At 36.5% G+C, this 25,695-nt stretch overlaps 2 protein-coding genes across 3 annotated transcripts in view; one reads left to right on the forward strand and one right to left on the reverse strand.

The window, feature by feature from the left end:
* Positions 1 to 13,237, reverse strand: part of LOC132699019 (G-protein coupled receptor 161-like) — an 85,546-nt gene extending 72,309 nt beyond the window's left edge. For both annotated transcript variants that reach the window (XM_060665455.1, XM_060665457.1), the window contains exon 1: positions 13,092 to 13,237. The gene's annotated coding sequence lies outside the window, so the exon portion shown is untranslated. The remainder of the gene's footprint in view (positions 1 to 13,091) is intronic.
* Positions 13,238 to 16,346: 3,109 nt separating this feature from the next.
* Positions 16,347 to 25,688, forward strand: LOC132699020 (uncharacterized). The gene is made up of 9 exons (XM_060665458.1): positions 16,347 to 16,502; positions 16,559 to 16,750; positions 19,568 to 19,724; positions 19,774 to 19,976; positions 20,036 to 20,289; positions 20,343 to 20,599; positions 21,524 to 21,658; positions 24,405 to 24,618; positions 25,495 to 25,688. The coding sequence occupies exons 1-9, from the start codon at positions 16,415 to 16,417 to the stop codon at positions 25,684 to 25,686; spliced, it is 1,692 nt and encodes a 563-aa protein (XP_060521441.1). The 5' UTR covers positions 16,347 to 16,414; the 3' UTR covers positions 25,687 to 25,688.
* Positions 25,689 to 25,695: the final 7 nt, after the last annotated feature.

Genomic DNA, 25,695 nt, shown 5'->3' on the forward strand with positions numbered 1-25,695 from the left:
ATGTTCAAGTGTCTCATTTAAATACCTTCGTACAGCCAATGTAAAATGGGGTGGAGCGCCATCTTGCACTAACCACATGTTTTGTCTTCATCGCAAAGGTAAAGTCTGTTCGTAGATAAAAGAAACTGATACGAATTAAGGAAAAACCCGAGAAAGCTGTCAGAATGAAATATGGCCGAACAGGTCCGTACTTTGCTTAGAATTTAATTATTTGGGGTTTTGTTAGCAAAGATACTAAACAATTTGTATATATTTATGTTTAAATGTAAAATAAAATTACAAATTATTTTTATTACCCACTTAAATTACTTAAAATTATTCACATAATATATCAGTAACGGTATCGCTACCATCGCTTGTTCTAATTATTATTTGTTCCATATTATTTGCAGTATGGATATACTATATGTTTAACAGAATTTGCCCAACTTTGTAGAGAGATGTTAAAAACTTCGGTTTCTATAAGTTTCATATTGTTACCATATGTTATATTCGTGAGTAAGGACAAATAAACATTTAAAATAGGAACAAAAAATCGCTTTTCTCTTATAAACTTATATACATTGCATTTAGTTTTACGTTCTGATGAGAGATCGCCCTGTACTTGTCGCCTAGTTCCATTACAATTGAACACACGAAAACCTCAATCAACCTCGTTCTATTTTAAGAAGAGAAGGCAATAGAGTTTGAGTCTCGATTGCGGGACGGCACGCCAAACTTTCTGCCGACATTATTAAGAAGCCATTCTGCGTGACAGCTCCCCCTGCCCTTCCACCGTCCCGAATTGGAATAATTATACCCACCCCCTTGTACGGCAGCGGCGATTATCTGTGCTGATGCCATATTTCATTCTTACAGCTTGCCCGGGTCTTTCCTTAATTCGTATCAGTTAGTCACTTTCTTACGTCTATGAACAGACTTTAACTTAAATTAGGGCATCGGAGAGTTAGTGAGAGAAGTAATTTTTGTCACCTCCGGAAATTATTACTTTTTATTTTAAAACTTAGCAAAAACCTGTACGAGGGCTACCTTTTGTATTTCTGGATTTGTAATAAAAAACTATAAGGTACCAATAAATCGGACTTTATTGTTTCTCCAAATATCCTGGTGATCAATACACTTTTGCATTCGGCAGAACCAATCATCGAAGCACTTTTCCCACATCGAGTCGGGCACCTCCAAAGCATGCTTTTTAAACGAATCGATCGCTTCTTCTGGTGTCAAAAATCGTTGGCCAAGTAATTTATTCTTAATGTATGGGAACACAAGGAAGTCATTAGGTGCTAAATCAGGACTATATGGTGAATGGCTCATCGAATCAACGTTTTTAATGCACGGTGAGAGCTAGCATTGTCGTCGTCGAGAGTGATTCGTCTTCGGCGGTTGGTTTTCCTAATTTCTTCGAAGAATTTCGGCAAACAATTGGTTGTGTACCATTCAGAATTGACTGTTTTACCTTTCGGCAAAGAGACAGTTGCAATGTGGCCAGTTTTCCTGAAAAAACAGGTTACCATTTGTTTCGAACTTTTGTGGGCTTTGTCTCCTTCTCAAAGACCCATACAGTGGACTGCTGCTAACTTTGGGTTCGTATGCATGGATACATATCCTGTCATAGACCTATTTGGAAGCACCGCGATCGTATTTTTTTAGCATCTCCTTCGACGCCTTTTTTTGAGCTGATGTCAAATTATGTGGAATGCAACCCGAATATTTTTTTTGTAGCGGCCATATGCTCATGCGAAGATACCTCGATCTAATGGTAACTCACATGACGATCCTGCAAAATTAGTTTCCGCACTGCATCAATGTTTTCTTGGGCAACCACCGATTTTGGACATCCTTCACGAAATTCATCCCTAAGAAAACTACGACCACGACCGAAACCAGCGATAAACGGTAGTCCTAGATGGTGCTTTAACTCCAAAAGTCGAATTAAGTTCATCGATGCATTGTTGTTGAGTTAGTCCACGTCTAAAGTTGTAAAAAATCATTGCACGAAAATGCTCCCGATTAATTTCCAGTTTTAACCGTCACAATTTTTTTAATTTATCACAAAACACACCAACAACCCTCCTTCGCCAAAACCTAACCTCAAAATGTCAAACTTCGCTAGAAAACCGTCGGTCGCCAGATGGCAGGTCTAGTTTAAGAAAATCGCGAAATATGAAAAGCAGCACTTACATTGTTATTGGAATTTTCTATTCTTCGTCTTATAGCCAATCGATCAAACCATCATCACTTCAATTTTTTTGAGCCCCTTTTTATTGAAGTATGGTAAGTTGTATTTGTGTGCCCTCAAATTCTAAATATCGAACACAAAACTATGAATTTTTAAATCTTCCGACGACATTTTAATATCTAGCACATTATTTTGTCGTTAAAAATGGATTTCACCAAATGAAAAAGATCTAGACATGGTAAAACGTTATTATAAAAACTGTCGCTAAGTTTGCTCCGTTTGAAAACCTAAAATAATATTGTGAATGTAGAATTGGGACCTGTTGCAAAAAGCTGCCATTACATGAAAAAATTAGATAAACGGGTAAGCTGGTCAATAATCGATACCGCTTTATTCCGCAACATCTTTCCAAAAATTGAACTGAGGTGGCCTTTGCTTGATGAAAATCCATTTATCAAAATAAATAAGAACCAAAAGTTCAGATTTTCACAAAAATATTTGTTTTGACATGACAATTGTTTTGTCTTTATCAATTCTGAAAGCTATTTGTAAACCACATTTTGACAAAGGTTTTGAAACTTTTTCAGCAGGTTCTCCTATGTATGTAATTGTTTTAAATGGTTCGACGGATTGTAGCCGTTGTTCAGTGCAATTTGTTTAATGATATTCAGTTCTTTGTTGTAATTTTCTGTTGAAGGTTTCATATTAAGAAGTCTGTGTATAAAAGAGTGAGCTGCTATGTATGACTCTGTCCGTGTGTGAGAGTTTATGAAAAATGGAAAAATCTAATTTGTTTTGCGTTTTCGTAATAGTTAAGTCTAAAAAATAAATAGAGTTATCCTGTTCAATCTGGATAGTGAATTTTATACGATTATGTAATGAGTTAATGTAATTTAAAAAAGAATTCAATTGTCCGTCCGTTCCAACAAAGCAAGCAAAGACATCGTCCACGTATTTATAACACCATAGAAAACTTTTGCTTAGAGATGTAAATCTATCCATTAAATTCAAAATAATTTTGTTCTAAAGATACTGTTAAGCAATTTAATAAATCTTATTTCACCAATGGGTTAATCTGTTTGCTAGTTAGGGTGAAATCTACTAAATCTATCACATACATTGGTGGAATACTGGTAAATAAGTTTTTTTACATCAAAAGACAATAGTGTTGCGTTAGAAGGGATTTTGATATCTTTAATTTTATTGATTAATTCAAAAGAATTTTTTATTGCAAATTTTGGTTTAAAATCTGTGTGGAACTTTAAAATATTTACTAATTTTGTTGAGATTTTAACTGCTGGAGCTGTTACATAAGACACGACTGGTCTAATGGACATGGATCTGCTTTTTTATAATAGCTTATAATCAGATAAACGTATAGTCAAGTCGTCGAATTTTATATTATTCTTTAATATAATAACTTGTTGATTTTTTAAGGAAACCTCCGCAGGCTACTGTAAAACTTTTTACAAAACTTCTGGATTCCTCGTGAGTCGGTTTTTGCCAAGTCGAACTTTAAAGAAACTAATATCACTGTCAATGGTAAATATTACGCAACATTATTGCATAAATTGCGAGACTGCATACGTGTAAAACGTGGAGGAAAACTGACCAGAGGCGTGCGTCTTTTGCACCTGTCCATACTGCTGGTGTTGCACAAGCTGCCATTTTAAAGTGTGGGTTCCAACAGATAGATCATCTGAATATTTTTTAAAGAGATTGAGTCGTTAATGAAGAGATATAATAAGTGTATTGAAGTTAAGGGGAATTATATTGAAAAATAATAAAAAATTGTTACTCTAATTTGTTTCTTTCATATTCAGGCCAGGAAATTTTGGCGCTGCCCTCGTATTTGTCTTAGTCGTAAGGCTCTTTCGTGTTCTTTGAGCCAGTTAATATTTTTCGTCCAGTTTCCATCCATCCATCTCAAATGGAATTTTGTCCTTGACGGATCGAAGATGTTGAGAGATTTTGGGATAAGCGGTAAATCTGGTTTTGACGTTATATTTCTTTAGAACTTTTGGTCAGTGATGTTTTGAATATAAGGAAGGACAATAGTCGCAAGTGTGGGAAGACCCAAAATTTTGTTTTTCTAAATACCTGCCCACACATTTTTCGAAATTGCCTAGCGTTGTCAATGCTCCAGATTGTAAAAGTGCTTTCTTCTGTCCAAATCACATTTTCTATGGTAGCCGGAAACTCGGGCTTCCTTTGCAGCCAATTACAAAAATTTTAGTTAGTTTTTTCGATTGAAATGAACACAGACATTTATCACAGTGTTTGCTAGTTGAGTTAGTTTTTGAAATTTCTGAATGTTATTTTAGGTTGAAGATAAACGAAGATTTAAAACTTTGTCATGAATCATATTTGGAGACAAGATGGAGGCAATTTCAAGGTGCAGAGACAGAAGAGTATTATTGATTTGGTTCATTTCCTTACGGGCATGATGAATTCTTTCTTCAGAGTAATTTTCCCAACTAGGCAGGATTGGGCAGAGAATTTCCCAAGCTTCCTGAAACCACAGGGGCTCATCTGGTACACAGACGGATCCAAGACAGAGAAAGGATCAGGAGCAGCATACTGGTGCGATGGAGCAGGAACAGAGAAAACTCTAAAACAGGGACACATGACCACCATCTACCAAACAGAAATTTATGCGATTAGAGCCTGTGCCAGACATATTGTGGGCCTAAATTACAGGAACAAACACATATATATCTATTGTGACAGCCGAGATTGCATTGAGATGCTTGACAGGCTTGCAGGAACGAGAGGACAGACAGACTAGCAAAAAGTGGAGCTTGTGACACAAGTACACTACCTGTCTGTCCTACCCCAGTGCCCGACAGCTTCATTTAAAAGGCTATTTGACCAGAGATCTCGCAATAGATTTCTCGATTAGTGGCTTGAAGCTGAAGGTATGAGACACATTAGAGCAGGACTCTTGCTTCCAGTGTTATCGGGCTCAACAGGAATCAGCTTAGGCTGACTATTGGGCTGATAAGTGGACACTGGTCAACAAGAGAGCATCTTAGGAACATTGGCATCATAAAAGATGTATTATGTCCAAGATGAAACGCAGCGGATGAAACTCCTCTGCGCATACTTGTCGACTGTGAACCACTCAGCGAACTCCGAAAGGAAATTCTGGGAGTTCCGAAAATGTGTGTTAGAAGGCTGAATCGCTATACCTCGGCAGTCCCGCCCAGTCCAGTCCGAAGCTTCTATTTAATTTTTGGGAAGCTTCTCTTCTTTCAAGAAGATATTTTATAACTGCAAAATATAAATGGCCCTGGGCTTTGCTTATATTTCTTCTCCTCTTCCGTGTTAACGATAGAGGTTTCGAAATATGACTCCGTTATTTTGATATGGACAGAGGGCTTCGAAGTCGGGCCGCTTCCACGACACCTCGATTACAATTAGATCACCGGCAGTTCCCAGGAGGACTCCAAAACGTCTACGTTTACCCGTAAAATATTGGAGTAATGGGGGGCGGGAAAGTTTGGCGGTTTTGTGGGGCGATGCGGTGATATACTACCTAACTCCCTGACACGCAGGGCAATTAAAAACCGACGTAGGGTTGTTATGTTCGGTGTCGCGAGGTGCTCAAGCAGAACACTTGAACCACGTGCCCTTCGTCTCTCAGGAATCGAGCTCGTTTTCCACAAACATCGCTGTGACATCATTGTAAATACAGGGTGTGAATAAAATTTGGCACACACACCTGTCTATATTGGCAGAGGTTTAGATAGATAGATAGATAGATAGTACTTTATTTCAAAAATTGTTATCTGCAGTAGCCATTAGAGGTAACTAATCGTAATACTGCATTATATTCTTAACGTTACACAAGGATTATTTGCATGTTTAGATAGTTGTCTAAGCTATAAGGTTCGAGCTCAATAGAGAGTTTTTCAATATTCCTTTTAAAAGCATTCCTATTATCAATTCGTCTAACATTCAGAGGTAGTTGATAAAACAGTTTTGCACACTTTTGACTTATAAAACAGTCTTGAATAATTCTATTTTCTCCCCAAAAGATTATTCTGACATAAGCCGAAAAATTTTATATTTTCTGACATGCGTAGGTTTTTATGGTCTATGCCGACGTTGCCTATCATTTATACCGGATGACACAAGAAAGTGGGAAAACTATATTTTTTGACAATATTTAATCAATGGCCGCACTTCCGGTTTGAGCGTAAACTACCGTAATTTTTTTGGATATTTAATTTTTGAAAATTGTGTCGGGGGGCTGTGTAAATACTATTTACCGGGTCACCTGATCATGAGAAATATTACAAATAAAAATATTATAAATGAAACAAAAGTTTTTGCTTGTCTAATGGCATTTAATGTAATGAACTGCTCAATTTTTAATACAACCTAGTTTTTTCGAATAGCACTCCAGTAGGAACACAAAAACCTTTTAAAACCGGCAAATTTTCAAAATCCTCTAAAAAGTAACCTCACAGGAAGGAAAAACTAGATAAGTATTAACATTTTTATACCAACAAAATATTACTTAGGTGGCTTTGCTTCTATTCATCAAGTCGACAAGATTGAAAATTCGGACAGTTTGTACATTTTTATCAGATTATCGATTTTGTCGTGTTATCGATTTGGATTATCAGAGAAAACAATAATCAATTTACAAATCGCAAATGCAAATAAGTGAAGAAATGGAAATCAATGAACAAACTGTCAGAATTTTCAATCATGCCAACTTGATGATGAAGGCTGAAGTGACGCCTGAACGTATTGTTAAGAGAAAACAATATGCTGCTACTTTCAATACCGGATGAAGGTTGTGAGAAAGTCCTAGATGTTCAGTGCTGCTTCCTCAGGTAAATTTTAAATTTTAACGCACTTAAACAGAATTTATACTATTAGTCTTTTTATATACATAAATTATTATTAAAGCATATACTTTCTTTATTTCTCTTTCCTTTTCTTAGCTCTGTTAATAGCTGTCTCCCTGAGAAGAGACCTTTATCCATTTGGCTGGCAATCAAATATATGAAGTACTATATTGCCTTCCAATTTTTAAAAAAAATTATTTAAATTTCGCATAGTTTTTCATGTCTTGTTCCAGCTAAAATAAAGTCAATGTGCTCTGATCTTGCTAGGTACGAAATATAAAGGTATATCTTTGATCAGTTTATCTCTATACTTACATTAAAATGATCTTCAGAAACGTAGGCAGTTTTCTTTCCATATATATCATTTCCACCTCTCCTGTATACTTTTAGCCATGTTTAACGACGTCTTTAATTTTTTGATAGACGAATGAAAAGTTTGCCTGTCGTTTTAAGGACACCATACAGTATTTTCAATATTGTTTTTGTGTTGCTTCCATTATTATCATATAGAGGACAGTAAGCACAAATACAAACTGGCGTATATCAAATAAAAACAGGTCTTTACAGGAGCCCATAATATTAGGTTGTTCGGAAAGTCATTTCGTTTTTTCCCGTCAGAGGACTTAATTACCAACTTCACACTTAAGCCGCATAACCATTATATGTCTTGAGAGCTGATATTGCAAGGCTTGTGTGTGAAAAAGTTCTATTAATTCTACGCAGTAGTTTTTGGTTGGTGCCCTTTTAAATATGGAGAGCAATAAGCAGCATTTTCGTCATATTTTACTTTTTTACTTCAGAAAAGGTAAAAATGCTGTCCAAGCGAGAAAAAAATTGACGGATGTGTATGTAGAAGGCGTGTTAACAGTACGCCAGTGCCAGAACTGGTTTGCAAAATTTCGATCCGGCAATTTTGATGTCGAAGATGCACCACGGTCTGGAAGGCCGGTCGAAGCTGACAAAGATGCGATAAAGGCATTAGTTGATGCAAGTCGGCGAATAACCACACGAGAGATCGGTGAGAGATTAAATTTGTCGAATTCGACTGTTTATGGCCATTTGAAAGGCATGGGCTTAACCTCGAAGCTCGATGTGTGGGTGCCCCATGTCCTTACGGAGCGAAATTTGTGTCGTCGCGTTGACGTGTGTGATTCGCTCCTCAAACGTCAAGAAAATGATCCATTTTTGAAGCGGATTATTACTGGGGACGAAAAATGGGTTGTATACAACAATGTTAAAAAGAGGTCATGGAGCAGAAAAGATGAACCGGCTCAAAGCGTGTCAATAGCCAACATTCACCAAAAAAAGGTGATGCTCTCCGTTTGGTGGGATGTCAAAGGAATCGTTTTTTTTGAGCTTTTGCCGGACAATACAACGATTAATTCAGAAGTCTATTGTCATCAACTGGACAAATTGAATGATTCACTTAAAGAGAAGAGTCCCGAATTAATCAACAGGAAGGGTGTAGTGTTCCACCAGGATAATGCGAGACCTCACACAAGTTTGGTCACTCGCCAAAAACTTTTACAGCTTGAATGGGACGGACTGCAACATCCACCATATTCTCCAGATCTGGCGCCTTCCGACTACTATTTGTTCCGGTCCCTGCAAAATTTTTTGGATGGCAAAACCTTTACCTCAAATGAAGATGTCAAAAACCACCTGAACCAGTTTTTTGCCAGCAAGGACCAAAACTTAGAGGGCAATTATGTTACTGCCAGAAAGATGGCAAAAGGTGTTGGACCAGAATGGCCAATATATAATTTAATAAAATATTTATTCATTATACGAAAACTGTTTTTCATGTTCCCCAAAAAAAACGAAATGACTTTCCGAACAACCCAATATAATTCTCGGCCTATAAAGCAGCGGTATGACGTCACGATCATTCCCTCGCGTGTCATTTAAAACGACTTGAATTTATTATTCCAACTTAAATATTGGGTTTTGAGTTTTGACGTAAACAAGTGCATTAAAGAAATATAAAAGAATGTTCGGGTGTCTTATTTTGAGCTTGCTACGCCGCTGGTTTTTTAACGGACTTCCGGGATTTTGTAGAAACATTCCGTCCAGAAACGGGAAACGCTTGCCACCGTTTTACGTCACCATTTCAAACTACCGTCCTATTTCTACTGACCCCGTTTCGCACGGGCCTCTGAAATATTTAAAAAGTTCGGCGTTCTGTGTCGGAAGCAAACTCATTATTTCCCAGTTTTTTTCGGTTTTTTTCTCTCCCCCCGAGCAGTTCAATTTTAATATTTAATTCATTTGTTCACCGTCCCACTTGCCGCCCCCCCCGAAAACAAACCCGCCCCCGCGGCGGTTCCATTCGTCGGGAAGTGTTCGTAATTTAATATCTTTAACGCATTAAGACGGATGGCATTAAACGAAATTTAATACCTACTTTTGAGCAGGATTATGCACTGATCAAGCGTGCGCGCAGTGTCTCTCTAATGGCAATAAAAATAAAGAAAATAAAAAAATAAAAGAAAAATAAAAATTATTATTATCATTATAAAATTAACAAAAGCTGCTACGATTGTTCGGGGTAAATTCTCATCGTGAATTATTGTACCGCCGCCGAAACTATTGTTTTCCGGTTTTGTTGTTCCGGCACGTTAAGTTAATACCGCAAAACTTTGCGCAATTTTTTCATCCCCGGCAGCCTCGATGCGATACGTGCGTATCGATTCGTGAGGGCTTATTGAAAAATTGATATAGGCGAAGGGCTGAACTTCCGACCATTTACGAAGAAATTTAATCCGAATTATACGGTTATTATAAATAGATAGAGTTCTATATTTGGCGGCATCGATAACCGCGTCGCCTGTGACGTCACGGGTTACTAGTTGATAACGTATTTAGTGCGCGGTAGCTGTGTAGCTCTAGAAGCCAGAAGAGAACAAGAAAAATTTGTGATGGCCCTAACGCGGGTCTAAAAACAGAGATTTAAATTATGGGTTTACGGGAGAGAAAGAGAAAATAAGCTTCAATGAAGAGAAAACGGTCTAAAAACAAAACAGAGAGATATTTAAAGATAGAGAGATATTTAGAGAAAATAAAATAAAGAGAGATTTAGAGAGAGAGAGAGAGATGTTTAAAAAGAGAGAAGAAGTTTTAAAGAGAGGGGGAGAACTTAAAATCAAAATAGAGATAAAGGTTTTACAAATTTAATAACGATATATCTCCAAATATTTCTAAAAGCGAGAGCGGATTAAAAACAGGGAAGTTTATGAAGCGGGAGAGAGGCTTAAATGACGAGGAAAATGTTTAAAAAGGTATAAAAGAGGAAGAGAGAGAAGAAAGAGAAGAAGAAAAGAGAGAGTTTTAAACAATCGAAATTTTAAAACAGGCTTAAAAGGGGATGAATGTTTAATGATAGAGAGTGGCAAATAAACAACAACGCAAAAGAAAACTTTTCGTGACAGAGAGAAGTTTAAATATAAGAATTAGATTCAAAAAGGGAGATATTTCATAGAGACTTAGAGTTTTAGGAAAGAGGAGTTTTAGAGCAGACCTAAGAGAAAAGAAGATAGCTAAAGATAGAACAATAGTTATAGAAAGAAAGGGGAAGGCTTAAGCAGAAAAGGAGATTTAAAGAGAGACAGAGAGCTTGAAATGGAAAGAGAGAAAGGTAGTGGAAAATAACAACAACGCAAAAAAACATTTCTCTTATTATACGTACTTATTTGTAGAATCGTTCGCTATCAAGAAAAGTTTAAATATAAGAATTAGATTTAAAAAGGGAGATATTTCATAGAGGCTTAAATAATGAGGAAAATGTTTAAAAAAAAGAGTTTTTAACAAAAAGGAGTTTTAAAACTGGCCTAAGAGAAAAAAAGATAGTTAAAGATAGAAGAAGAGATATAGAAAGAAAGAGGGAGGTTTAAAAAGAGAAGGCGATTTAAAGAGAGAGGTGGAGAGCTTGAAATGGAAAAGGAGAGAAAGGTTTCACTGGTGGCAAATAACAACAACGCAAAAAAAAACGTTTCTCTTATTATGCGTACTTATTTGTAGAATAGAAAGTAGAAATAGAAAGAGAGAGTTTAAAGAAAGAGAGAGGAGAGGAGGAGAGGAGTTTTAAAACAGGCCTAACAGAAAAAAAGATAGAAAAAGAGATATAGAAAGAAAAGGCGAGGTTTAAAAATAGATTTAAAAAAGATTTAGAGAGAGAGAGAGAGAGAGAGCTTGAAATGGAAAGGGAGAGAAAAGTTTCACTGGTGGCAAATAGCAACAACTCCGCAAATGAAATTTGACAAAAAAGTGTCTCTATTTTCGTAAATCTGCCAACTAATAAAAAAAACTTTTTTCCTATTATGTGGGCTCACTCGTACAAACATTCACTATCGACGGCGACAGTACGCGGAATGTTCCAACCCCAAAATTGGATTTGGGTTTCATACGAGATCCCCGCCAAAAAGCTTACGCATCGAATCGTTTCCATAAACCTACCCGATTTTTCAGACAGGGACGAATCTAATTTTCCTTTCAGTTGAGCCGCAAAAGAGGCTGTTATTTGGCTTTCGAGATTTGATATTTTTATCAGTCGCAATTGCGGTCTAACAAACTAAAAGCAACCATCTAAAGAACTTTATGTACACGGTGGTTCAAACCCGAGGGGTCTCTATGGCTTTAAGCATTTGCAGCATAGTTAGCCCAAAACTAATATGCATGTTACTTGCCCGATTTTCAAGAGAAGTCGATAAGTAAAACGATCGTGATATGTCATAGCGTTTCTGAGCTACAGGGTGAACCTTAAAAATGTGCGTTTCTAAAAACCCACTATACTTTTTTGATTTGTAAAGATAGATATTTTTATTAAAAACATTTTTTAAAGGTTTTTTAAGGGAAAATTTACCTGTTTCGCCGATTTTATCTTAAAGCCTTTACTGCACGAGATATAATTAAAATTACATTTTTTTTAATGGAATACCGTGATTTTTTTTCAAAAAATAGTTTTCTAATAAAATTTCTTGTCAAACGATGTACTCTACGCCTATTTCAATTAAATAGTTAAAAAGATATCTGCAATTTTTAATAATTGCCATAGTAGGCTGTGCTTAACTCTGACCTATGCGGTTTTTCGGTATCTATCTAGGTAGATATGATCAGATGAAAACAATTTCCATGATACACAAGCCCACGTGTTAAAAGTGGCGTCTTCGTCCAGCTATCAAAATGTTTGAACACTTTGAAAAGTCAAACATGATAAAGTGTTATATTGAAAGTAACGAACAAAATTTATTAATTTATGTATGTATTTATGTTTAAATCTAAAATAAAATTACAAATCATTTTTATTACCTACTTAAATTACTTAAAATTATTCACATAATATATCAGTATCACTATCGCTATCATCGCCTGTTCTAATTGTTATTTGTTCTATATTATTTGCAATATTGATATACGATTGTTCTGCTTTTTCTATATGTTTAACAGAACTTGCCCAACTTTGTGGAGGGATGTTAAAAACTTCGGTTTCTATAAGTTTGAGGACATTGGAGTTAACACGGGGAAAACATATGGCAGATTTCAGTTGGTGCCAAACATGTTCAATGGGATTAAATATACACAGTGGTAAGGTGGAAGCCTTAACTGTATGCCCTAGATTTTTTGCATAATTATCACAGACGTATTCCTTTTGTAAGTTCAAGCTTTGTAGAACCTTAATTAATTGCTTTTTGGTATAATCTTCATGAAAATAAATGTCGTTATTGCACATGTAGTTTTGGATTGTTGCTTTTGTGTCACACGAGGAGGGGGTTTTAGTCAACTGCCTACTCTGATAACTTGCATTGTTGCAATGTTTGGAACCAGTTTGGTTTTAAACCAACTTTCAAATAAATCAGCGATGGTGTCTTTATGGTAATCTAGAGAAGAATCTTTAATTTTTTCGCAGACAGAGAAAGCCCATTTGGAATAAAACCATCTTTAGCGCATATTTTTCTTTTTTACTTTTTTTTAAGTCAAAAAATAAAGTCGCAAAGTTTCATCAACTATATTACAAAAAAAAATAATTTATATAAAAAAAATTATCTACCACTTACCGCCTCTCCAGGCGAAGATTACCGCAGCGCTTCGCCTCCCCTACCAGGAAATTTTTTTTAAAAACAATTCGCTCTCAACTCGGCCCGCAACAAGTAGTTCGACGCTCGTCGCGACGCCCGCCGTCCGTCCGGAACTCGACCGCGTGCGTTACGTGGCGGCGGACGACTGAGTCAGCAGGACGCGTCAGCAGGCGTCGCGGTTTCCTGCGGCCCGCGTCGCCGTCGGAAAAACCGACGCACCTGTTTGGGCTTATTTTTGCGTCGCGGCGGTGTAATGCCAAAATAATAATATTGTTATAAGGTTAGGGTAATTTCCTGCTGATTGTCTATAGTCCTCAAACAATCCCTATTATTTGCTGACTACCTCAAATTCTATATGATGGTCCAAAATGTCGATGACGGCACGGTGAAGGCTTGCACCTTGAATAGCGACGTTCGGAATCGAATTCCAGGGTATCGGGTACTTTATTTGCCAATTTTGTGCTCCTGGATCACACAAATCAGCTAATTATTTCCTGTCATAATTATGACCAAAGATTGCAGTTTTCTTTCTCTCAACCCTCAGATTCACTTTGAAAAGTATCAACAACCGGGTTTGACAACGTCTTTTTCCAATGCTCGAGAGCACTTTCTGGTATAGTCTGGAGTTCTTCCAGCAATTTTATTTTCTCATCAATTCGGAAAAAACGACTTACCACCCAAACAGGTGGGTAATTCGTAATTTCGTAGTACATTTAAGACACCATCGTGGAGGTATTGCGATGAAGAATACCCTGAATTATTATAGAACATGAACTTATTTTATTGATGTTATCAACTTGAAAGAACGCGAACAATGTAATTATAACTTTTCGGACAATACCTCCACGGCATACTGTAATACAATTTACAAATCTTCTGTTGGCTTCGTCAAAGGTCAGCTTTTTTCAACTAACCAAAAGGCCATACAACAAATACGTCATCAACGTATCTTGTCCATAGTTTTGGCTTCAGATTTGCCTTCTCTATTGCTTGCTGAGGTTGGCAATCACAGTTGAGAAAGATGATCCCATTGCTGCTCCATCTACTTGTGTGTAAGCGTTTTTCAGGCAATGTCTTGACAGATCTGTTATGTACGGCGGAAGATCTTCGTTTTGTTCTATAAGCAAGAGTGCCTCTTCTACTGGAATGCTCGGGTAGAGGGATTCGACATCGAAACTTGCCATAATATCGTCCTTGTCCATCCTGAGAGAACCTAAAATCTGAGTGAAATGTTCTGAGTTTTTAACATATTAATCTGCCTTTGCCTTTCCCACTATGGGCTGAAGTGCACATATGTTCAAACCGCGTCGCATAGAAGCGTAATGGTACAATTCCCCCGGGTCAGCGATGACGCTCTTCCTGAGCATCACCAGGAATCGCTTCAGCATCGTTTCGCTCATGTGACTCCAGCGTATCTTTGCGAGAGTCTCGTAGAGCACCTTGATCAGCATCTGCGTGTCGAGGTGAGACGTCAGTGAAGCCTCCTCCGCCGATGCTGCAACGTCACCATCACACGAATAACTGGTTAACTGAAGCGTCGACGCCGTGGTTTACTGATCATATCCTCAAGAGCTTCCTCGACGTCCTCGTAACGATAGAGCAGGTCGCAGATGAGATCGGTGAGCGCGAACTCGATGGTCCACAGCTTTCCCTCCTTGTGGAAAACGATCATCGAATTGAGGATGATTCGGTGCATGGCTTTGGGGAGTTTCTAAATCAGCCTGCCGTACACCACCATGCATTCTTGGGCTTTGCGTCTGCGGGCTCGAAATGTAGATGAATATCCAAGCGAATATCCTCGTTTACCTTCTGGTCCAAGTTATTAAAGCATTGGTGCCGGTCCTGAATCTAAGCTGGAAGTGATGGATGCAGCTCATAATTGACCAGGTTAGGTGGACAACGTGTACGGTGTCAATGTAAGAAACGTCGGCTCTCTCTATCACGTCCTTGATCATGTCGACGGCTGTAGGACAAGCGTCAAGCGCATTAACACCAGTCTTTTCAAGCGTAAGCGCGATTTTCGATCCGGCCCTGCTTAAACATGGCAGGACGAACTGTCACAGCTGTCACTCTGAATTTAACAACAAAAGTAAAGTCCTGTTTAAGTCTCCTTTATTGATGGGGACCAGAACTCTGATGGTGTTCTTTCAGAGCCCAGCAATGTGCTTTCTGGGATATCCCAAGGCTCTTGGTTCTCTATTTTTTGAAATCAGAGCTTCTTAAACGTACTACCTCAGGAGATGTGCAAGCTTTTGCTGATCACACACAGCTTTATAGCATCTGGGGGTAAATGGATCTTTAAGATTTTGAAAAAGCTTTTGACAAGGTTCGTCATGTGACTATAATATTAAAACCAAGTCAGTTTTCCTTATCTCTTATCTGGGATACCACACAGTACAAGAACAAAATATTAAGCATTTCAATTTCGAAAATCGAACGATAATTATTTTTAAACTGAAATATCTCAAAAGCAACTAAATAATAAACTATATGTATTTGAAATCAGGAAAAAAAGAGATCTACGATTTAAGCTAATATATAGGGCATTCAATTTAAAAAAATTATGTAGCTTTTATTTTGAAAGCTTGCGATCGTCGTTTGTTTTTTCTCACATTTTCATAAGATAATAGAGCAAAAACCTTTTAACTTTTGTATTTACATTTATTCACAATTATCCCTGTAGGTGGGTGTCAAAATTTAATGAAAAACACTGTGCACGAGAATATACAGGAAAAATAGTGTCTGAAAATGATCGTAGCTTCAGAATGTTATAGTGGCCCAAAAGCCTCCAAAAAGTACAAAACCGCTGTATAAGGTTTTGATCACGTCTCTCGTTCATATTCAAATTCAAATTGGTTTAGGCTGGATACTCCATTACAGTTGCATTTATGTACATTTGTCTTTAAAATTGACCGTTCACAACAGCCCTCGTATTCATTTGATAAGCGAGTCAGTCATATATATATATATATATATATATATATATATATATATATATATATATATATATATATATATATATATATATATATATATATATATATATATATATATATATATATATATATATATATATATATATATATATATATATATATATATATATATATATATATATGTATATATATATATATATATATATATATATATATATATATATATATATATATATATATTTAGGCGATCCTTATATATTTTTTTAGCATCGAAAATGTCACATTCAGTGTCATCAATCTGACGTTTCGTAGGCTTTATCTTTAAACTTAGGTCGACGGTTTTGTTAGGGAGCCACGTCTTGTAAAATGCCGGACTCTAACCAAGACGCCATTGAACTAGCCGGTCAAGAGTTGAGCAGACCCGACCAAGAAGATGACACAGCCGAAGAACTATGTAAATAAAACTTTGTAGTTCAAAGCACCGTGCGAACCGAACGCCCCTCGTTTCAGATCATTTTCGGATATCCGACGTTGAAACTCACGTAAGAAAACCTAGCAGGCTGAAGGTCAAGGTCAGGAAGATCCTCAAGCTCACCACCAAAATGACTTTTGCCGATTTCGAGCTGACCGCGAAGGAAATCTATAACTACTGCTTGAAACAAATCAAAGACTCACACGAACTACATACCAAGAGATCAAAGGGTAATAAATCAATCAATCAACCATGTCCTGCAGTGTAAGCCGCTAGCGGCTTTTGACAAAACTATATTCAGCCGGTATAAGAGGCTCACTTACTAATTGAAAGTTACCTGAAAAATCGACAACAAATGGTAAAGATTAATAACAGTTTCAGTAAGCCGAGAACTGTAACCTATGGAATGCCACAGGGTACAGTGCTAGGACCCATATTTTTCCTTATATACATAAATCAACTACTTACTGTTGATGCTTCCGGAAAAATCATCTCCTTTGTTGATGATACAGTTTTGTTTGTTGGGACGAAGTCGAGAACCGCATTAGTTCGGAATTGCAACTTATGTCACAGTGGCTTGACAATATTTTACCAACAATCAACATAGATAAAACACAATATTTGCCCTTTTCAGATTGTAATGGTCGACTACCTACAAACAATAAACTTACTATAAAACTATTGCCTAAAAATATTTGCTGCTGTTTACGTAGAGCTGAGCATTTTACTTGCCTAGGAATTCATATTGACTCAAATCTAAAGTGGAACTTCCATATCGAACAGTATTTGTTCCGGAAACTTAATAAAATTTCTGATAAGCAATTACTTCTTTCTATTTATTTTTTACTAATACAATCACTTATATCTTATGGAACAATTGGTTGGGTGCTGACTATCACAAAACTCTTCAGCAATTTTAAGTAATTCAAAAAAGAATTTTATATAACTTACTGGTTAATTCAAAAACCCACGAGCATGAAACACGCTTTAAACTTGGAGAACATTAAATTTTACAAAAGATGCATTTATATGTTGGACAAAAAAATTAATTTTATCCTGGTCAAAAAATGTATAACGTACTACCTCTAAAACTGAAAAATATAATAAAATTAAAATCATTTAAAAAAAAATTATTTAAGTGCTTATTGGTACTGAATTGTAACTTAAGTTTCTAAGTGGCTATTTACTATAAGTCAGATTCACAGATTCATTAATGTATTGTAACTATACAAACTCATTTCTTTTGTTTTATTATATGTATATATATGTAAATGTAGTTAAAATAATCTGCGTTATGATCAAGGATGGCTGTTTTTTTAACTTAGTATTCCTTGAATATAAGTGTTTTTTTGTATTAATATTTATTTAATGTTTACATTAAAATTAATGGACAAAATCAAAATCGCAATTTTTTTAAAGCCGCTGGTATAGCGAATTTTTACTGGGTTATCTAATTTTAAAGGGAGATAGATTATTTAAAAATTATGTTAGTTTGGGGCCTCCTCTAGAAGATGAAAATTAGTCCCAAAAATTAGTTTTTTTTTATTTCCCAAAATTTGAAGTAGCAGAAATTAGCAGAACATTTTTTGACACAACCTGGATGCAGCAATATTGCCTTTACCGTAAAGTTCAATACTAACTACCTGAGAAAAAAGGTTGCGTTATTATTATTATTATTATTAAATTAATAGTAATAACAATAATAATAATCATGCCTTTATTTTTCTTATTGAAGCCAATACATAAAAAAAAGTATAACTGGGGCGACGAAGTCTAGCTTGCAGCTACACTAGTATCTAACCACTCAGTACAGTTACTAACACAATAGGATTACAAAGAAAAAAAAAAGAAAAAAACATATATCCCGAACATTGCCATCGATAAAATAAGAAGTTAGGAACAAAGATAAGAAGTAACTAGCGTAAACAGTATGATCTTACCAGTGACATGAAATGCATATTGGCAGAAAAATATTGCGTCCAAAATCATTTAATAATATACAGAACAAAAATGCAGGTATACAGTTTTGTAAAGCAGATCTGAAGCAATCTTTGAACACTAACTGACTCGCTTATCAAATGAATACGAGGGCTGTTGTGAACGGTCAATTTTAAAGACAAATGTACATAAATGCAACTGTAATGGAGTATCCAGTCTAAACCAGTTTGAATTTGAATATGAACGAGAGACGTGATCAAACCCTTATACAGCGGTTTAGTACTTTTTGGAGGCTTTTGAGCCACTATAACATTCTCAAGCTACGATCATTTTCAGACACTACTTTTCCTGTATATTCTCATGCACAGTGTTTTTCATTATATTTTGACACCCACCTACAGGAATAATTGTGAATAAATGTAAATACAAAGGTTAAAAGGTTTTTGCTCTATTATCTTATGCAAATGTGAGAAAAAACAAACGACGATCGCAAGCTTTCAAAATAAAAACTACATAATTTTTTAAATTGAATGTCCTATATATTAGCTTAAATCGTAGATCTCTTTTTTTCCTCATTTCAAATACATATAGTTTATTATTTAGTCGCTTTTGAGATATTTCAGTTTAAAAATAATTATCGTTCGATTTTCGAAATTTAAATGCTTAATATTTTGTTCTTGTACTGTGTGGCATCCCAGATAAGAGATAAGGAAATCTGACTTGGTTTTAATATTATAGTCACATGACGAACCTTGTCAAAAGCTTTTTCAAAATCTTAAAGATCCATCTACCCCCAGATGCTATAAAGCTGTGTGTGATCAGCAAAAGCTTGCACATCTCCTGAGGAAGTACGTTTAAGAAGCTCTGATTTCAAAAAATAGAGAACCAAGAGCCTTGGGATATCCCAGAAAGCACATTGCTGGATTCTGAAAGAACACCATCAGAGTTCTAGTCCCCATCAATAAAGGAGACTTAAACAGGACTTTACTTTTGTTGTTAAATTCAGAGTGACAGCTGTGACAGTTCGTCCTGCCATGTTTAAGCAGGGCCGAAAATCGCGCTTACGCTTGGAAAGACTGGTGTTAATGCGCTTGACGCTTGTCCCACAGCCGTCGACATGATCAAGGACGTGATAGAGAGAGCCGACGTTTCTTACATTGACACCGTACACGTTGTCCACCTAACCTGGTCAATTATGAGCTGTATCCATCACTTCCAGCTTAGATTCAGGACCGGCACCAATGCTTTAATAACTTGGACCAGAAGGTAAACGAGGATATTCGCTTGGATATTCATCTTCATTTCGAGCCCGCAGACGCAAAGCCCAAGAATGCATGGAGGTGTACGGCAGGCTGATTAAGAAACTCCCCAAAGCCATGCACCGAATCATCCTCAATTCGATGATCGTTTTCTACAAGGAGGGAAAGCTGTGGACCATCGAGTTCGCGCTCACCGATCTCATCTGCGACCTGCTCTATCGTTACGAGGACGTCGAGGAAGCTCTTGAGGATATGATCAGTAAACCACGGCTTCGACGCTTCAGTTAACCAGTTATTCGTGTGATGGTGACGTTGCAGCATCGGCGGAGGAGGCTTCACTGACGTCTCACCTCGACACGCAGATGCTGATCAAGGTGCTCTACGAGACTCTCGCAAAGATACGCTGGAGTCACATGAGCGAAACGATGCTGAAACGATTCCTGGTGATGCTCAGGAAGAGCGTCATCGCTGACCCGGGGGAATTGTACCATTACGCTTCTATGCGACGCGGTTTGAACATATGTCTGAGAAACATCACGAGAAACTTGAACAACAAGGATCTCATGCTGCTGGTACACCAGCAAAAGACCGAAAATTTATAAGATGTCTTTGTCTAAATTTCCAGTTAACGATAATAATCAAAAAAATAGCCATGAGCGAAATCATGGAGAACGAAATTTTGCTCGAGCTGGGCAACATCGGTGAGTACGCGGCCTCGCGTTACGTCACGCATTCGTTCCAAGTCTGCTTCCCGGATGAGCTGCTGATCAATCTGTTGACGCTGATCTCGGCCGAGAATATCTACCACAACCTCTTCGGGTCCCGGGTCTTGCAGAACTTGATGGACCGCCATCATAACCTGTTCGAGTTCGAGAACGTCAGGTATGCTAGTAGATGCGTAACCAGAGTTCAGACGAACATAACCTAAACAAAAATACGTATTACGTTGCCACGTACGTCCGTCTGACCTTTTTCGTTAAGGTTATATTGGTCTGAACTCTCTTTATACATCTACTTATGCCAGCATACCCTCTAAAATAAGAGTAGAGATTAGTAGTAGTGTAGTATTGCCGTCTTAGAACCTAAACAACAGAAACCACAAAGCGATTCGTTCAATAATTCGTAGGTTAGGGTAATGTGGGACAAATGTCAATCTGGCTGCGGGCTGCATTGTTAGTCAGCTCGCCGATCTTTGTGTATATGTTTTGTGGTCGATATCGTCACTTATTTTGTGTTTTTTTCTTTAAAAACCCTTAAAAGAAAACGTAAAATATGCCTAGTACCAGATCCGGTAATAGAATGTCTCTGTTATCTGCCCCAAAGACGGTCAGTACATATGGATTTGCATTATAAAGTATGTTTACATTTATATTATCGAAGATATTTATATAATTTTCACTTAAAAATCATTTAAAGAGATTTAAATGAGTTCTTACTTCTGTTTTTTATCCATATAAAAAATCAAAAAATATAAGGTTATGTAGATAGCTTTCGAGCAATGTTTAAAATTAGCTTTTAATTTAAATTTGTTCAAGAATTAAATAAATATTATATGCTAATAAACTTTTCTTAGCCATTTAGCTAAGTATGTTTAATATATAATATACCTACTGTATGATGGGCTATTCACTAAACATTTTTTATAATTTTATTTCTTTCGTATCATATTCATGAAATCTAACTATAAAGCAACCAGAATAAATAAATATCGGCTGTCTTCGAGTGAGGACGATGGGCGTTAATGGGTTAAAACGTTTTTTCTATCCTTTCAGCGAGATGTTAGTGCTTATTTAGTCTTTTTCGTAGGATTTATTACAAGAACGTCTCTTATGACATCAACGTGTCGAGGTTCAACGTTCGCGACAAAATCTACTTCAAGAGATATAGAGGCGCGATCCACAACGCTCTCATGGTATCCCTCGCGAACCATTATACCCACAAGTGAGTCATCCGCACTTGTTTCCTTTTTTGTTCTATAACTATAATTGGACATCCTCCGTACGCAGTGCATAAATATTTTGTCATTATTTTTCTTATCTTTCTGGGATAAATGATTGGTTTTTCTTTTATATCTTGAGCAGATGGCAGTCAGAACCGACTCTTCTGACAAGTATTAATACCAAAGCAGCATTAAGCCTGCAGATATATTTGCCTTTGCAAATCTTTGCCTTTTCTTGTATATTCTGATTAGATTTCAATCAAAATCGGCTTTTTCGCCAATTACTTTACCGAATATTATTATGCCTGCGGATATGAACTTAAAAGCCCTCATTCTGGGGCAAATGGTTGGTTTTTCTTCTTCAGCGTTTTGAAAATGGCAACAGACCTGCAGATAACATCGGTTTGAAGTTCGTATCTGCAATTTTAAGGTCGACGGGAATCTAACTGAAATTGGTAATGTCTCTTCATAGATATAAGAAAGTGACCAATTACTTTTGAAGGGTGCTCATTAACATACAATGCAACAAGATTATTACCTAAAGTTTCGGAATTTAAATTCAGGTAAAATTGTGGTCCATAATAGAAAATAATTTTATACCTACCTGTGTTTAATATTCTTTTTTTTCGTATACTACTTAGTTTAAGTTTATTATTAATCATTCTTATTTCGTGTGTAATACAGCGTGTGTTGAATCGTGTGCGAATTACGCAAAATATGTGCGAGTCTAGTGTATTTCAGGAGAAAAATTGTGAATAATCTCATTTCACCGAGGAAAAAAAAAGCGATGCTGACATTTTCTCGAGTGTAGATAAAAGTGATCAAGATATAATACGGCGTAAAATTTACCAGTTATACGAGGAACAAAGCGTGCCTGCATTAGATATCTTAATAAGGAGGCTTGAAAAAGATGAAACCGGTGTTAAACTAACTTATGGAAGTGTATTCAACACGTGGGTTTTAAATTTAAAAAAATCGACAAAAGGCAAGTTTTATTTACTTGGATGAAACCTGGTTCGACACTTATGATACCCCGGAAAAGGGTTGGGTTGACTCAACTGATAAATGTAAAACAAATGCGACATCAAAAAGAGGTAAAACAATAACTATTTTGCATGCTGGCTCTAAACATGGTTGGATTCCAAATGGACTTTCTCTGTCTGCGAAAAATATCAATGATTCTCCTCTGGATTGCCATGAAGACACCACCGCTGATTTATTTGAAAGTTGGTTTAAAAACAAACTAGTTTTAAACATGGACGATGCAAGTTATCACAGTAGACAGTTGACTAAAACCCCTTCCTCATGTGACACAAAAGCAACAATCCAAAACTATATGTATAATAACGACATTTATTTTCACGAAGATCATATCAAAAAGCAATTAATTGAGGTTCTACAAAGCTTGAACCTACAACAGGAATACGTCTGTGCTAATTATTTTAAAAAATGTAGGGCATAAAGTTTTAAGGCTTCCACTGTATATTTAATTCCATTGAACATGTTTGGCACCAACTGAAATCTGCCATTCATCGTAACAATATTTTTCCCCGTCTTAACTCCAATGTTCTCAAACTTATAGAAACCGAAGTTTTTAACATCCCCCCAAAAAGTAGGGCAAATTCTGTTAAACACCTAGAAAGGGCAGTAGAATCGTATATACACATTGCAAATAATATAGAACAAATAATAATTATTTGTAATTTTATTTTAGATTTAAACATAAATACATACATAAATAAATAAATATTGTTTAGTATATTTCCTAACAAAACCACAAATAATTAAATTCTAAGAAAAATACGGACCTGTTCGGCCATATTTCATTCTTACAGCTCGCCCGGGTCTTTCCTTAATTCGTATTAGTTAGTCACTTTCTTATATCTATGAACAGACTTTACTATTATCAAAAAATTAATCAATGTCATTCTTCGGGTGAATTTCCCGAAGAATTAAAAATTAGTAAAATTTGTTCTATCTGTAAGAATGGACTTAGGGATGATACGAGTCATTATAGACCCATAAGTTTAACCTCAAAAGTAATAGAAACTGAAATATATCTGCCTTGATGGGTATCAATATACCATTCATAAAAAATAGCAGTACTCTGTGGGCTACAATGGATCTTGTAAATCGATTAATGTCCGACTTAGATGCAAAGCGTGTTTAAGTTGCAGTATTTATTGATCTTAAGAAAGCGTTCGATGTTTAAATAATACAAAACAATTTTAAAAGTGAAATGCAATCCAGCGTATGTGGCGTTCCTAAGGGTTCAGTGCTGGGACCATTGTTGTCATCGTTATATGTCTTAAATTTGCAGTGTGCTGGGTTTAGAGCACGGTATTACACATATGCAGACAATACAGTACCACTTTGTAGTGGTGAAAGTGAGAATGATTTTCAAAAAATAATTCTGATTTGAAAAAATATACACACTGTCTTTTGAGTAATAAATTCCAATATGTGGTGCATGTGGCCCAACTTATTTTAATAAAATACAAACTCTACAAAATAAATTCAGAAAATGTATATAGAGAATTGGCAAGATATAAAAATCACACCATATTTTATATTGGCACGTAAGTGAGCAATTAATTTGCCATCTAAAGTACAAACTATGGTATATCTATTTTCACTGGTTTTCAAATTTAACTATATTTGTCCCGGTTTTACGTCGATATCCTCTGGGTTGTTGATGTTTTGTGGCCTTTGAAGTTACTTGTAGCAGGACGTTTGTTTAACTAACAGAGTTAATTTGGAGAATATGTATTCGACGTTGGCCGTGATCTGCGTGGAAGTACCCTGCGCATACACCGCCGCGAGCATAGTATGCATCGCCATGGCCATGCAGGAATTCGTGCTTGACAGAGTAACCGGCGGTTCCGACATGATCGCCAATCACCACGTCCACGCCATCGTCATGGCGCTGATGTCGCTCGTCTGTTACGTCCACAAGGCTGGGGTGAGGGCAACGAAAGCCAGTTCAGAATGTTCAGCAAGCAAGTTATACGGGAAAACGATTCCAGGCATAGATCCAAAAACGCATATTTTTCAAATAAAAAAAAAATGTTTTTGCTTTTATAACTTTTATATCACTTTCGATATTTTTATCAAATTTGGTAAGTTATCGAAAGAGGGTTTTTGACACCAAAGCTTTATTTTTATTATTACCGGTGGCGTCCGTACGGGGTTTGAACTGAATATTTTTAAAGAAAAAAATGGCACGCCACTGTTTTTTCTGAAAACAAAAATTATTTTTAAAATCCCCATTCAATTTAGAGAAAATTTGGTGCATGAACTTGCTTTCGTACGACGCCCGGTTTTCGCTTAAAACAATAAAATCATTTAAATGCAATTTTGCAATGTTAATTTTTATGTAATGTCCGCTCTATTTGAAGATTGCCACGTGTAATGCTATGACTAGCGCCCATAAAAAGAAATAAGTATAATTTGTAAGAATCTAGTGATTCTTTTTTCACCATCATGTCTTTTTTATCTGCCGTACTTGTTTTGTGACGAAACTTATAATTTCCAATTAGCATTCACTCGGTCCTTTTTAGCTTTTTTATTTATTGAAAAGTTGCGTATTGATTCACGGATGGAAAAATGTGATTACACTATATTCCGGGATATCATCCGTTCGCTTGTTGAACTCCGACTGGAATCCTGCAGACGTTTCGCCAAAATCTCACTTGGCATCTTCAATGCTCGCGCTTCGAAAACAAAGCTGTCATAAATTATTAAAAACTGTGAAAATCTATAAATTATTTTTATGTTACTTTATCGTACATCGTTTTCTCATATAACTTGGTTCTTTACTGGATTTAATTTGACGTAGGTCTTCTACGACTACGTCACGAAGATCATGGAGAGGCGTTCGGAGCTCGCGCCCCACCTGAACCCCCCGATCAAGGGCAGCTACGCTTACGCCCAGCACCACGTGCTGTGGAACAAGCCCGCCCTGTTTTTCGAAGATTGGGAGGTGAGGTACGGGCTGTGGAAATGTTTCCGCGCTAGCGATATTAAGTAACAGGTGTTA

This window comes from Cylas formicarius, unplaced genomic scaffold (genome assembly GCF_029955315.1).
Source record: "Cylas formicarius isolate icCylForm1 unplaced genomic scaffold, icCylForm1.1 PGA_scaffold_3__17_contigs__length_32017465, whole genome shotgun sequence".
Lineage (NCBI taxonomy): Eukaryota > Metazoa > Arthropoda > Insecta > Coleoptera > Brentidae > Cylas > Cylas formicarius.

What these genes read in the sequence shown, in the direction of transcription:
- LOC132699020 (XM_060665458.1), top strand. Translation starts at nt 16,415, where the DNA reads ATGCCGGACTCTAACCAAGACGCCATTGAACTAGCCGGTCAAGAGTTG. An exon ending in TGACACAGCCGAAGAACTAT is followed by an intron (nt 16,503 to 16,558) that starts GTAAATAAAACT and finishes CCCTCGTTTCAG; the next exon opens with ATCATTTTCGGATATCCGAC. An exon ending in TTAATAACTTGGACCAGAAG is followed by an intron (nt 19,725 to 19,773) that starts GTAAACGAGGAT and finishes TCGAGCCCGCAG; the next exon opens with ACGCAAAGCCCAAGAATGCA.